This window comes from Pristis pectinata, chromosome 2 (assembly GCF_009764475.1).
Source record: "Pristis pectinata isolate sPriPec2 chromosome 2, sPriPec2.1.pri, whole genome shotgun sequence".
Classification (NCBI taxonomy): Eukaryota; Metazoa; Chordata; class Chondrichthyes; order Rhinopristiformes; family Pristidae; genus Pristis; species Pristis pectinata.
The window spans coordinates 63,645,949-63,660,643 of record NC_067406.1 but is presented as its reverse complement, the minus strand read 5'-3'; the positions used below and the strand labels follow the sequence as shown (position 1 = coordinate 63,660,643).

The 14,695-nt window shown below is 36.4% G+C and overlaps 1 protein-coding gene across 7 annotated transcripts in view; it reads right to left on the bottom strand.

Annotated features, from left to right (window-relative positions):
* Positions 1–14,695, bottom strand: part of fryl (furry homolog, like) — a 255,534-nt gene that overhangs the window by 20,837 nt on the left and 220,002 nt on the right. For all 7 annotated transcript variants that reach the window (XM_052033379.1, XM_052033380.1, XM_052033381.1 and 4 more), the window contains 5 exons: positions 14,098–14,306; positions 10,699–10,906; positions 9,664–9,813; positions 7,565–7,663; positions 1,819–1,887 (listed from right to left, as the gene is read on the bottom strand). In XM_052033379.1, the coding sequence (XP_051889339.1) occupies positions 1,819–1,887; positions 7,565–7,663; positions 9,664–9,813; positions 10,699–10,906; positions 14,098–14,306 (735 nt within the window). The remainder of the gene's footprint in view (positions 1–1,818; positions 1,888–7,564; positions 7,664–9,663; positions 9,814–10,698; positions 10,907–14,097; positions 14,307–14,695) is intronic.

Below are 14,695 nucleotides of genomic sequence, written 5' to 3'. Positions count from 1 at the left end.
AGCTAATAATCATTTTGTTAACCAATTTTTTGTTTGGAAGTCCAAATGTTACCCCCCACAGATATGCCCTTGTCCACTACTTCGGTCACCCCTTCAAAAAGAAAAATTCAAATCTGGTCCACTCGGCCAGATCTACGCTTTACAAATCCAATGGGTGCATGCTGATCAGCTAAAACCCAAGTCTTCATATACCCTGTCCTTAGGATAATGGGTCTGTAATTTGCCAATCCCCTCCTGTTCGTGTTTTTGAAATAGTGAACTGACATGCACAATGTTCTGACCTAACAAAAAATTTATAGATCAAGAGAATTTTGGAAGATGTATAGTTACAGCATTATGCAGCTATTCTTTGTTAAAATTTGGGGAGAAAACCATATAGCTGAGAAGATTTGTTACTTTTAAAAGAATTAACAGGGAACACTGGTTCCGTAGATTGACAGTTAGTAAGTAAAAAGCATAAATCCAAAATTACTAAGAAAGCAAAAAAGGCTGGAAGAATTCTTGTTGAAGGATGGAATGTTTTGTGAGCAGAGGTGGTGAGACAGAGACCATTACTTTTCAAAGGAACATTGGATAAACATTTTTTGCAGAATACACATAGTTCAAGAAAAATACATGGTATTGCATGTTTTGAAATGCTTTAGCAGAGTTGGTAGAGGCACAATAAGCCAAACAGCTTTCTTTCGTGCTACAAAACAGGATGGTTGTAAATGTCAACACTGAAAATTATGAATGTTAAGATGAATGAAAATTATGAATACAGAAATGTATTGATTGATCAACTCAAATCAAATTGATTCATCAATTCAAAACTTTTTTCGAATAAGTTTCTTCAAGACGTGAATTTAAAGCATCAGATATAATATTGTTGAAATACTGAATGGGCCTGTTAGGGTTTTGAAAATACACCGCCCACAGTGCAGTTAGAAAAATGACATATTCTGAACTGAAGGCAACCAGTTTTCTATGGGAGTATCTTGCATCTCACAGCGAAGTGTCATCATGTAACTTACTCCTGTGTTTATGAACGAGTAATAACACTGTTGATACCAATGGTTAACTAATCTCATTTATATTATTATTGAAAAACTGAAAGTGAAACAGAGCAACTGAATCTGTTTCTTTCACTGATTAGCTATATGGATTTGCTGAGCAAACTTGTTAGAACTTTCAATGGAAGAAATTATCAACCAGACATTATTTTTTCTGAAATGAAGAAAAATCAATTTGATGTAGTTCCAAGAGAGCCTGTTTGTCTCAAGCTAACTGTAACACCACATTTAGTTACATGGTACAAGTTACAAGTTTATTATATAATCTGCAAAAGATAAACATAAATATGGTCAAGATATGGTTCAATATGCTATGGGGCATTATTCACAAATAAATTATGATGCTACAGGCAAATTTGTCTTACTTACATAAACAAAACAAGCATATTTATATAACACATATGATTTCTTAACGGTAGGCCAGTGTTTGCTTTCCTGTGGGCTCAATTTTTAATAAACATAGTGGTAGAAGTTTGAGCCATAGGAGGAAGCCTGCACAATTAACTACACTTGTGAAAATGATACCAGCATTATATACTAAGTGTTGGAATAATCAATTAGTATTATGAGGTAAAATGGTTACCACAAAATCTTTGAGACGGGGAATTATGCTTTGAAAATAATTATACTAAAGCTCAACCTTCCATTTCTTCTAAGTGTTCCTCTATACCTTAGCAATCAATAAATATAAAGATGAACATATCATATGGAAGTGGGGGTGGAGTTGGAGAGGAAGGTGGAAGAATGGAATAATGTAGACACTCACCTGTGCACCTCTATTGGTTCTTTGGAGACTATCCCCTGCACCAAAAGTCCTTTTACAGTTTTCCAACCACTGCATTAAAAAATATTCAAAAATATCAGCAAATCAAAAGGTCAAAATATACTGAGTCAGTGATAACTTTAAATATGTGGCTACTTGCAGATAAATCATACATAACCAGACCAAGAACCTCCTCATACAGCAAAACCAACACACAACTTAAACAGCAAATCCCCAGTCCACCACATTCCCAGTCACTGATCCTTCCTTACCTGTTGAACAACCAAGACTACTTAGCAAAGTAAATTGAGTGTATTTCAGCTGCCACATTATGAATAACAGATTCAATTAGCATCATTGCTGGATCTGTCTTCCAGGATCCTGTTTCTCAGAATTTGAGTGAAAGTGGTTGTGAAGGGCCATCAACTTGAAACTCTGCTTCTCACTCCACACATGCTGCCTGACCTGTATTATTTCAGAATTCCAGCATCTGGAATATTCATTCTAAAATTACTTGGCTATGGATGACAGTGTCTGAGTTTGTAACTCTGTACTTGAAAATATGTGTGACATCACCTCCTAGCAATGGAAAATTAAGGTATACCCACAGAATTGCAAACAAGGAACCAGAATTGTAAATGCAAATGATGCATTTCTTCTGGAGGAAAAAACAGATGCAGAGCACCAATTATCTGATGCCCACCCCAGTAGCTTTGGGTAAGTATCAATAGTTTATTATGTACATACAATAGGTACATATCTCTTATCACCAGCTCTGCTAAAAATATCATTTTCAGTAACAGGCAAGGAAGACAATTCTTCATCTAATCAATTTAAGGAGTTCACCAGAATCAATCAATTATATTTGATGGCTTGTTCAAGAATGGATGGAATACTTCAGAAGAGGGTGGGGATTGTTTAGAAGACTCTGGCTGCCTGTCGAGAATAATGTGTGGAAGATCTATTCCTGTACCCAGATTCATGAAATTCTGATTGATAAATTTAAAAGAGTTAATACTTTTGAAAATAAGGTCTAACAATATTTTTGTGCAGAGTTCTTATAACTTGTTCATCATGTTAAGGAGAGCTGGTAATTTTGTCACAAGAAAACAATATTGTGTATAAGATACTATAGTACTTACCACCAGCCTGCTCAAAATGTCACTTTCAGTGACAGGCAAGAAAGACAATTTTTCATCTAGTTAATTTAAGAAGTCCACCGAAATCATTCAATTATATTTGATGGCTTGTGCAAGAATGATGGAATACTCCTGAGTGTAAGGGGCCTGTTTAATTAGTGAATGGATTTCAAGTTCTATTAGTAAATCTTATTATGCTTCCTCTGTGACCCAATTTAATTAAAGTGTAAATTTATGAGTCAACAGAATTTGCTTGTAAAATATAGCAGATCCTCATGTCACCATCCTCCACCAGTCAAATGTTTAAAGGTGACAATGCTGATTATGTTGTCGTAAAAACAGAAATGGGAGCAGGGGAAGAAAAGAATTTAATATAATTTGATATAAGCAGGTGGCATTCATGACTATTGATACAGCTTAATTGTGCAACTATCTCAGTTTCTTTATGGAAACTGTTAACAATGCATCTAGGCAGTAAATGTACACAATGATCAAACTCATAAAATTATCAGACTTTAAAATGGAGTCCCTCTGCAATTATCATTCTTAATCTATATATTCCAAATGACCCAAATGTATTAATATTATTGCAGATAAAGTGTGAAAAGAAATTCTTCAGAACCTGAATGGTAGCAATTGTCATCGTTGTTGAATATTTGTACTTAGCTTTTTATGAACAACTTATCACTTGTAATGAAAACAAAACCAAAGAACATGAATCAAATTACCTACAGTATGGATACTTCATATGCTAGATAACACTATATCGAAAGCTGTCTATTCAAGCGGGGCGCATCAAATTGTTCCACCTCATTTGCAGTATGGGTTACACAACTGTTAAAATAGAGGATACACACAGTATGTCTGCGTTGGGAAAGTAAAAACTTAAGAAGCTAGAAACCTGAAGTAAAAACAAAAAATGCTGGAAATATTCAGCAGTTCAGACAGCAACCGTTGAGAAAGAGAATAATGTTTCCGTTCAATGATCTTTCAGCAGAATGATTAGGTAAGAAATCAAACATGAGAGATACAAATCACAATAGAAGTAAAACATTGCAGCTGCTGGAAAAGTAAAATAAAAACAAACAATACTAAAACACTCAGTGGGTCAGGTATCATCAGTCTTTCCCATGCAACTGCAAAAATAAAATGCAACACCCACACTTTTACCTCTTCTCACATTCCTAACACTCCTTCCAGGTGATTCTATATTAGGTGCACTACATTAGGTGCTCATGATGTAGTTTCCTCTGAACAGCAGAAACCAAATGCAGATTGGGTGATTGTTTTGCCAAATACCTTTATTCAGTCCACAAGGGGGATCCTGGACTTCCAGTTGCCTGTCACTTCAATTCTTCCATTTCACTCCTAGCTTGATCTTTTACACTGTTCCAGTGAAGCCCAACATAAGCTCATGGAATAGTATCTCACCTTCCAACTTGGCTTATTACAGCCCTCACTAATGTATACAGAATTCAAAAATTTCAGATAACTAGCCTTTCCTGTTATATCAGGAAAATCAACAACCTATAATATTGTTTTCCTCTCTTCACAGATTTTTCAGCATCTCTGCATTCATTTCAGAATCCCAGGATCTCTTGTGCTTTTATTAACCTCTCTGTTCCAGTATTTTTTCTTTTATTTTTCATTCTCTCTCCTCTGCCTTCATTAATCTCCTTCTGTTTCCATCTCTTCCAGAAATAAAATAGAAGAGGAGGCATAGGATATTCGGCCCCTTGCGCTGCTCTGCCACTTAGTAAAATCATGGCTGATCTTTTACCTCAGCACCACTTTCCAGACCAACCTCATATGCTTAATTCCTTTAATATCCAAAAACCTTATCAATCTCTATCTTGAATATACTCAGTGACCTAGCCTCCACTGCCCTCTTAGGTAGAGAATTCTAAAGATTCACTTCCCATCTGTGTTTCAAATAGATGACCCCTTCTTCTGGTTCTAGATACTCTAGCAACGGGCAAACACCAACTCCGCCTCCACCCTGTCAACATCCTTAAGAAATATGTGTACTTCAATGAGATCACCTCTCATTCTTCTAAACTCAAGATAGCCTAAGGCCAGAATACCTCATCTCTCCTGGTGAAGCTTTGTTGCACTTCCTCCATCACAGGTATATCCTTCCTCAAACCCTTATGTAAATATGTTCACATCCACATATTCATATTCGGTTTTTCAAACCCATTTCACAAGATAGAGAAAAAAAACAAGAAAACAGGGAAGGTTTCTGAGGAACTGACAATTGGTTCAGTCAATAAAGGGTTTGCTTGCCTGACACCAAACTTCTAAAATAGGCAGATTACTCTGACTTCTGCAAAACAAGAAGTTATCTAGAGAACAAACGAAATACTTCAAAGATGTTCTTAAAATCTCTAAATAAAGAATCTGCAACACCCTCATTAATGCGAATCCTTTTCAAAAAGGAGGACCTCGCACGGCACTACGAACCTCGTCTCTTTGTTGGGAGGATATGGAAGCCCAACGAAAGCTGTGCATGGTCTCCCTGTCGAACACCTCCTGGCCCCAACGTGGCAGAGTCTGGAGATCCAACAATGCCCTCATCAGCCACCTCAGAACCCACAAATTTGTATTGGAAGCAAGTCATGCTCAACCCCCAGAGGTGATGAAGAAGATAGTGGTGGATAGGTGCAAATTTTGTGTTGTGGAAACAAAAGAGATCATTTAAAGGAATCAAGTGGGTTTGAAAGGTGGAGGTGGGGGAGTAGTAAATGCTATATCATGTGGTTAATATATGACTGGGGAAGGGAATGTAACAGCATTAATATGAAGTTACTGCCTCTTTGCTACTGAATATAATGCAGGACAGGGTCTAGCAGAATCGATGGATAAATTCCAGAAATCAACAACATTGTAATGCAGTATCAGTAACAAAGATTTACTGGATTTAAGTGTAAATAGACAGAAAAATAAAAGAAACTTCAGGAGGCGACAATAAATCTCTACAAGGCATTGTGACAACCACAGCAGGAATGCTATGTAGAGATCTGCTTAGTGCACTGAAACAAGGGTATTCAAATTTGGAGCAATGCAAAAAAGGGCATCTAAGCTAATATCCTTCTTAATCCATTTAAACTGGAAGAAGCTGATTACCTGGAGATTCAGATGATAAACGAAAAGACGATGTGATTCAAGATTCTTAAAGGAATAAATTGAATTTTAATTACTTAGGGAGAAGCCTGAAAAAGTGATTCTGCACACAGCTTTGATATACCTATTTTGCGCAGAGGGATGAAGACCTGGGCTGGACTAAGGAAGCAGTTGAGATTGACACTGTAGCACCTTTTGGGAGAAATTTAGACATTTGAGGCATGGAAAACAAGGGTTCATTTGTTTTGGTAATGTCAGATTGATTGCAGAGCACTTTGCAGTTTTCTTTTTTTGTCCTTCATGATTCACTCCCAATACTGTAGCTATCAATTTGCTCAAACCTGGCAAGTTCTCCTTTAACACATAGTGACAACTTCCTATCATGTCTTGGCAGCTTATCTCTGTTGGTAATGACTCACTAAAAAAGAAATATTTTGGCACGTCACCAAACAACCAATACAAACATTATCCAGAAATGACCTCTAATTCTACCACCCTTACCCATGTCAAATAATGCATCTAACTGGACTGAATCCAAATCTTTCACCATTCAAACATTGTAATTCAATGCCTTCTAAACTTGCTATGCTTCAACTATATAACCAATTAGGGAGTCTTCATCATAGTGGACTACTCCAAAGTTTCACTTCATGTTGCTCACATGCTTTTGCACCTTCTCAGAACCTACCTAATCTTCAGCAAGTGTGTAAATCAAAACTGGATAAATTACTCCAAGTAAACATCCAAGGGAGATTTGGGTTGCTTGTTTGGACTTACTGATCTCACCAAATTCAAACCAGGATGTGACTAGTTTTGCCAGAAAAAGCTTTAACCATCCCAGCTGGTCAAAAAAATATTGATCACTAATTATGAAGTACTTATTGCAATTCATGCCATGTAACCGGTGGATAATGTAAAGGACATCTTCCAGTTTGTCAGTATCACAATAATACATCATTATACAGCTTATGTCAGTGAAAGCAACATACTTTTTTTATATAGTCAACTTACTAGAAAATCACCGTCAACAACCCAAACAGCAGCAGGTGTTCTGAATAAAAGCTAAACCTAAAAATAACTGACAATCCAATCTGTCGCATACGTATAGAATAAACCAAGTTTAGGTTTATTCCATATCACCTACAGGAACGGATTATGTGCCTTTACATGAATTAGACACTGTAAAATGTATAAATAAAAATCATGCTTTCTGCTGTGGAAGATTTAATAAATGTTAGTAGTAGTTTTTAATGTATTTCCAATATTTGGTGTTTTAAAGAGAGTGGGACACTTCACAATGTTAAAAATCTGCTGAATTCCACAATTCTACTGGCATGAACTGTTTAGCAGAAGAAAAAGAAACTTGATTAAGCTGAAGCTTTTTTTTAAACTTTGTGTTAAATACTTTATCATAAAAGTCTGATTATAAATATTAACTTATATAAATCAAAAGAAAGTTGAAATACAAATGTAGCTCTATAGCTCACCTGCTCAGCTCCCTCCCTTTTGGCATTGTAGGTATCCAAATGTTCTTGTAGCTCTAACACACTAAACTTTAATGTCTCTAACAATCCACAGGAGACAAGCTGTAAGAAAATAAACAAAATGTTTGTGTGCTTTATGTATTTAAATAAGGTAAAATAGATGTTTTGTGCCAGAACAAATGTCAAAAACTGAGGAACACACTCAGCTCCTTAGTTTGCATCCAGAGGAGGGAAGGAAAAAACAGGGTGCAAATTAGCACTTGAATATCTCCAATTACCAGATTGGTGTTGTGGGGAAGTGGATTCAGATTATCCTGCCATCAATGGAATCGTGCACTAAACAACTCTAGCAGGGGTTAGGAAGGAATACTTACCACAAGAGTATGACATTGGTCTTGGGTAGACACTTGAGGTTAGTTCTTCTTTTAAAACAACAAATTCTAGCATCACCAAGAAAAAAAAATAGAAATCGGATATAGCTTCACTGAAAATGGTCATGTCACTGGTGGGTTTTCCACTGGGTGAGAGTAACGGCAAATGTGTCCTCACTGAGTCTCAGGCAGTTTTCTGGCTACTTGCATATGCTAATATCATAACAGTAGTATAACCATTACCCAATCATCAAATAACTGGAATATCAAAATGCTTGAAGCTCTGGGTATCAGCCCCATAAACCCCACCTTTTAGGTAACAATAACTAAACATTCACATCAATAAGCTGTTAATTTGCCTGTTATTCAATTACCCTTGGGGGGGGGGGGGGGCAGTGGAAGTTAATATGATTAGGAAGGATAACAGCTTAAAAAGAAAACACTTTTTTTGTAATTGTACAGGTAAATTCAAAGATGGATTGTGTACACCTAAAATTGGTCCAAAAACTCTCCATAGGAAATACAAGGTATAACCATTGTATCCAAGAGAGATGGTAGTATAGCAAAGTTCAGTACTGTAGTCATATTAACTGGAAAGCAGGTGGATGTTACTGGGGTCAGTCTGGAGGAGGATGGAGGCAAACAGGCCACTTGTTTTGAGTTTGCTTGTTACTGCAGTTGAAAGGAAGACGATGATTTAATTAGTTGGGCCCAAAGGACAGAAGAGTAACCAACCTGGAGAGATTCAACAAATCAACCATTGTTATTACCTATTGTGGACAAATGTAATACTACACTGGACACAGTTATTGCCATTTTTATTAAAATACATGGTACGTTATTGCAATTTTTCTTGTTACTATTGCTATCTTCCTACAAATAACCAATGTTTTATTTACTGGTAAATATGGGTGGAACCGCTGGATTTAACTCTCTAATGGAATTGTTATCTTTATAATTCTTTGTCTTTCTTGGATCGAGCCTAAGGTAAGTCTTTCAACTGTGAAAGAATGAAACAAAGTAACATAAATTTAAAATAAAACATCCATCAATGGACAGAGAAACAGAGTTAATGTTTCAGAACTGGGAAAAGTTAGAGATAAAAGCTAGTCACTTACAACTTTCTTCCAGCCGGTTCCATCACCAATTCTGTCATTCAATCACTTCTGCTCCACTGTATCACAGACGTTTCCTTCTCTTCTCTCTACATCCCCTCCAACTCCCCCTGTTTCACTGCAACTTAAAAATTGTTTTACCTCCAGATTTCCCAGTTTTGATGAAAGGATATCTACCTGAGATTTTAGAACGTAAGAAATAGAAGCAGGAGTAGGCCATTTGTCTCCTTGCACCTGCTCCACCATTAAATAAGTTTGTGACCAATCTTTTCCATCAGTATCACCTTTCTGTACTGATTCCGTATCCTTTGGTTCTTGCAATACAGTATTCAAAAATCAAGCAACTCTTTTTCTCTCTTCACAGAAGATGGCTGAGTACTTCAGCATTTTATGAATAATTTCAATAATTTGCATTTGAAAAGTAAATTTGTTTACTTTTGAACAGAAATTGTGACTAACCAGAAGGTTCAAAGATATAACTGGCTAGTTATCTCTGAACATCGCCTTTAAGAAATATATACCCATACTTGAATAAAGTCTTCTGAGTAAATGCGAAACATCATGTAAATTAGTTTATACCAATTTCAAACAATTGTTTTATAGAGGGAAAACTTACAGTTTCAGCATCCACAAAGACAGTAGGGCAATCAGAACACATCATCATTACTTCCAAAGAACTCTTGAATTTTGACCCAATCCTCTGCAGGCTGTCTCCCAAATGACTGACTGAATCATGAGTTATGGCACAGAATTTTTTCTGAATGTTCTGCAGAAACAAGCAATCAATTGTCAGCTTCCCTTTCGACACCATTTCTATCACATGTTTTGAATAAACTTTTACATCAGCATGTTTACGTACATCATGAATGTTTAGCACAGACACAAATCAGTTTTGGCTCCAAATCAACATTAACATTTTTGTAGAGTAAACCAAAATGAACACAACTAGTTTGGAAACCATCATGACATCAGACTACTCCTCATCAAACACTATTGAGCATGACAATATAGAGTCCCTTCCCTACTCCAGGATTATCCTGCACAGCAAAAATAACTTCTGGTGTTTCCGTCCACTACTACCATCTCCTTAAATCTCCCACTTTCCACCCTCATTTCCAACAAGCAAGTGGAATTTATGAGCACTTTTGTTTCTATGATGGTGCCAGATGCCTGTGTTTTCTCCTTTAACACACTCCAGGCATGAATAAATTAGAACAAATGTAGTTTTGCCAAAGAGAATGGATAAATATTGCATTTTCCTAATAATCTAATCCCTGCAGAACACACTATTTGTAAATATTTCAAAACAGTGTTTAAAGGAGAGATCTTAAATGTATTTTGAAAGCACATTTGACTTTAATTTTTAACATGTACTTTTGCTCAAGAGATTCTAATATCTTGAAACAAACCTGTTGAATTGGTTTCAGGAAAGCTAAGTCTGTTTTTATACAAATAATATCCAACCATTAATGAAGAACAACTTACAGGATTCTCAGTTAGAGTCTTTCCACTGACTTGAATTCTGTTTCAACAACTTTAATATTGAGTAAAGCAAATACCATGGATATCACATTTATTATATTTCCTGAATTGATAAGATCTATTATTTCCTCCAAAAACAAGTTATACCATCAGTTGATACACTACTGACCTGAAACAATCTAGAAAACACATGAAATGTATGCACAGCACAGGATCCATCTGTATCGGACAGCATTTGGTTGACATGGCAACGCCAGGCTTCCTCCTCATCCTCATAAGCCACTGGTTGGAAAGCAGCCAAGATAGCAGAGAGGAAGGGTGATGGTGGTTGTAAGATTTGGATCTCAGCATATCCTTCCTGATCTCCCTCATCTTGACTGAAAATGAAACAGAGGGTACACAAGGTAAAGGGACTAAATTAAGTAGGCAGAAATCTACACTATTTCAGATGATGGTTCATTTAAATTTTCACTGATGCTTTGTTACATTCCCAAAGCATTGTTACAATATATTTTTATTATTGCACTGGAAAACAATATGTTCTTGGAAATATTTTTTCTTCAATATTTCAACTCTAAAGAACAATTTTTCCCTCCCTTTGTGATACTGTACAACTTACACCATTCAAGAAAACATTTTGTTAAAGTATCAAAAGATAGACTAAAACTAAAAAAGGCTTACATTAGGCAATGATGCTTTCCTAAAACTTGGACTGTTTTGTTGGAAAATAGCAGCACAATAAAGGTATAACTCAAAAAAAAAATTTTGTACTGTAATACTGTAAGTAAAACCAGAAGAATACTTAATTAATACGGTGATCAACTTAAAACCTAACTTGAGCCCACATTTTAGCACAGTAATAAAAAAATAATTTAAAAAATCCTGCCTTGACCAAGACCTAGCCGTCTCATCATATTGACAGGAGTCATAAAGCAGTCCATTATTCAAACCTGCCCACATGCCTAGCTTAAAAGATAACAGTACTGAGATTCAGGAGTTTTAAAATATGACAGATATAAATACAAATGGGATACATTTCCTATTTTTGACTACAGCTTAACAACTTGTGATTATTTATGAATCCTTTGAATATGGATTTCCTTTTGTACCTTTTTCCTTAGTACATTTCTTATAATGTGGTGACCAGAGCTGAGCACAATACTCAAACTGTGGCCTAACAAATACTACATATAATTTTATAACTTCCCCACTCTCATATGCTGTGCTCCAGTTCATAAAGGAAAGCATTCCGTATGACCTTTTACCAAATCATTAACCTGCCCTCCAACCTTTTAAGATCTGTGGACATACACTCCGGTGTCAATCTGCTCCTCCACACTTCTCTGGATTAAATTCCATTTGCCATTTTTCTGCCCATCGGACTGGACTATCATTATCCTGACATCAAAAGCTTTCCTCCTCTGTCAACTACACTGTCAATTTTTGTATCACATGCAAATTTCTATATCATGTCCCTCCTTTTGAGTGTAAATCATTAATATATGCGACAATAGCCAAGGGTCCACGTACTGAGCCTCGTTGAACAAAAAGGGAGAAGGTATTCCGTACTTTTGAAATCCTCATGGTGAGAAGAGATCTAATAGTCTTATTTTCAAATCAGAAATAGTACAAGAATCATCAATTTAAATTGGATTTGCGTCTGCAGCCTGGGTTTTGTGTTTTAATCTAGTTACCTCCTATAATGTAACACATAGTTACTTACTACTCATTGTGCCTTTTTGTGTTTAGGCCCATGATAACACTCTTCCCCTCTGTTTTTACAGGTCTTTCAATGCTTCCCCAGCAATGTCCCATATGGTTCTTGGCTATGTTATTTTCCAGCAGCCTCATTTTCATTTGCCTTCATTTGACCATCTTATGGTGCTTCAATTGATGGAATAGACTTCCATCCAATGCACACAGCCAATCTATCTCCAATGTCTAAGGTAATGACGGTGCTCATATCTTCTTGGCTGCACTACAAGATGATTTCAATTTGAGGTGGTTCTGGGCCAAATATATTGAGGATTTTTACAAGGTGGGTTGGATGAATTGAAGATAGTTTGGACACATCATACTCTCAGGTACCCTGCATTTTGCACAATAGTGTAATGCTGAAAGTATGCAGCTGTGATAAATCTTCAGTTTGGTGCAAGTGTTGGATTGTGATGATTCTCACACTATATTTAAGCTCTGCGTTTCTGGCTTTGTTGACTCTGTTCTGGGTGCTTTGGCTTGTTACACTATTCTGGCTAGTGCTACTGGCGCTGTGAGGCAGCAGCTTTACTAGCTGCACCGCTTACCAGACTTCTCAGCCTTAGCTTGATGGAGGATGTCATAAGTAATGGATGCTGCCAACATCTTCTCCCCTTCCCACCTTAATATCCATCAGAGAGCATCTCGATTTGTCATTGAAGATCATATGGTCAATCTGGTTCTGACCACTGCCATGTGGAGAACACTTTGTCAACTTGTGAATTTCACAATGTTGAAATAATGTTCAGCCAATGAGTAGATTGTTCACATTGCAGTATCAGTAAATATCTTCTTTAAATTCATTATGCCACATGCATATCTTCCCATTGCCCTGCTGTTATTTATGTTGCTCATATTGACCTTGGAATTCAGGTTTTTCATGATAGTTAGCTCATGATGTGGTACTATCTTGCACTCCATCTTGTTACGAGGTAGAATCTGTCCCTTGCTTCTTTATCGATGTCCTTTGACAGCATGCAACATTAAACCAGGTGTGACATTGCTGCATTTCCCTTACAGGTTTGTTTTCATAAGTCTGCTACTTAAGGGTTTCCACTCAAGCAGGGACCATTTCTTTTCTTTCTTCGGTATGAATCAGTACTTGGCAGGGTAGTGCCAAGCAAATTTTAGATAACCAGCCTTCTCCAATTTGTGTCAGAATTGGCAAGTCGAACAACCTGCAATATTAACTCAGTTTTTCTTCACTCCACAGATGTAACCTGACCCATTAGGTGTTTCCAACAATCTCTTATTTCAGATATCCTATGATTCCAACAATGTTTTGTTTTCCTCTCTTCTCCTCATCCATGTTTATATTTACATCCTCCCCAGTCAACAAGCAATGATCAAGTCTTCATCCTCTCTCACCCAGCACCACCAATGTTTTCAGCATTTAGTTTTTCTTGGTCTCCACCCCATCTTTTCTTTTTTTCCCACCTCTTTTCTTCTAGCTTTTCATTAATTTGAAATTTTAATTGTTTCTCCACAGAGATGCTGTGTGACCAGCTGAAAATGATCAGCATATTGTTTTTATTTCAGATTTCAAGTATCTGCAGTTTTTTTCTGTTTGTCAACATGTTATGTTGCCTTAATTTAAAATAATTTTGGATCAACATTTATTTTTCTAATCCTATCAAGTATTCAAACTTCAATGATGTACATATGTTGTAAAGTGCCTGTAAAGAAATAGCAATCATTTTAATCCTTTTAAAACAGATAGCAAAAACGGTACCATCAAGATGTACACTTGCTAGAAAAACAGTAATTCATATCCTCTTTCATTTTATTAAATGGATAATATGGATCTAACTACCTTGAATGTCCTGAAAGATCTGCCTCCTCCTCTTCACATCTCTCATCCAGCTCTTTAAGAGCAAGCGTGACATCCTCTTCACAGATGGACTCTGGTGAACTCCCTGGAGCAAGAAACTCTTGAAACCTCTGGGATTCATGGTTGATGTCTGAACCTGTGTCTTCATTAACAGTGCTGGCCAGTTCATCCTTCACAGCCACAGTGACATCCTGTAATCAAATACAGAACTAAAAATACAGCAATGGATATGACTTGCATGTCAAAATTTGGTAATGATTTAAAATGTACTTTCAGAAAATTACATTTTAACAATTGGAGTCTTATTGCTGCTTGGAAACAGTTTAAGGCTTTACTAAAAGGCAGCATAAAATTTTCCTTTTTAAATTCTAGCAATGGTTATACTGCTGGGCCTATATTTTTGCAAAGACAAATGGAGTCCAATTGATAGTAACCAATATAAACACTGATGTTGCAGGAGTTCTTTTTTTTAAAAACAGATCAGACAATAAAGAAAAATAAGGTCCTTTAATCTGGATGGGGGAGCTTGGTAATACTGATAATCATGATTAGTTAAGTTCCTGATGAGACATGCCATAGT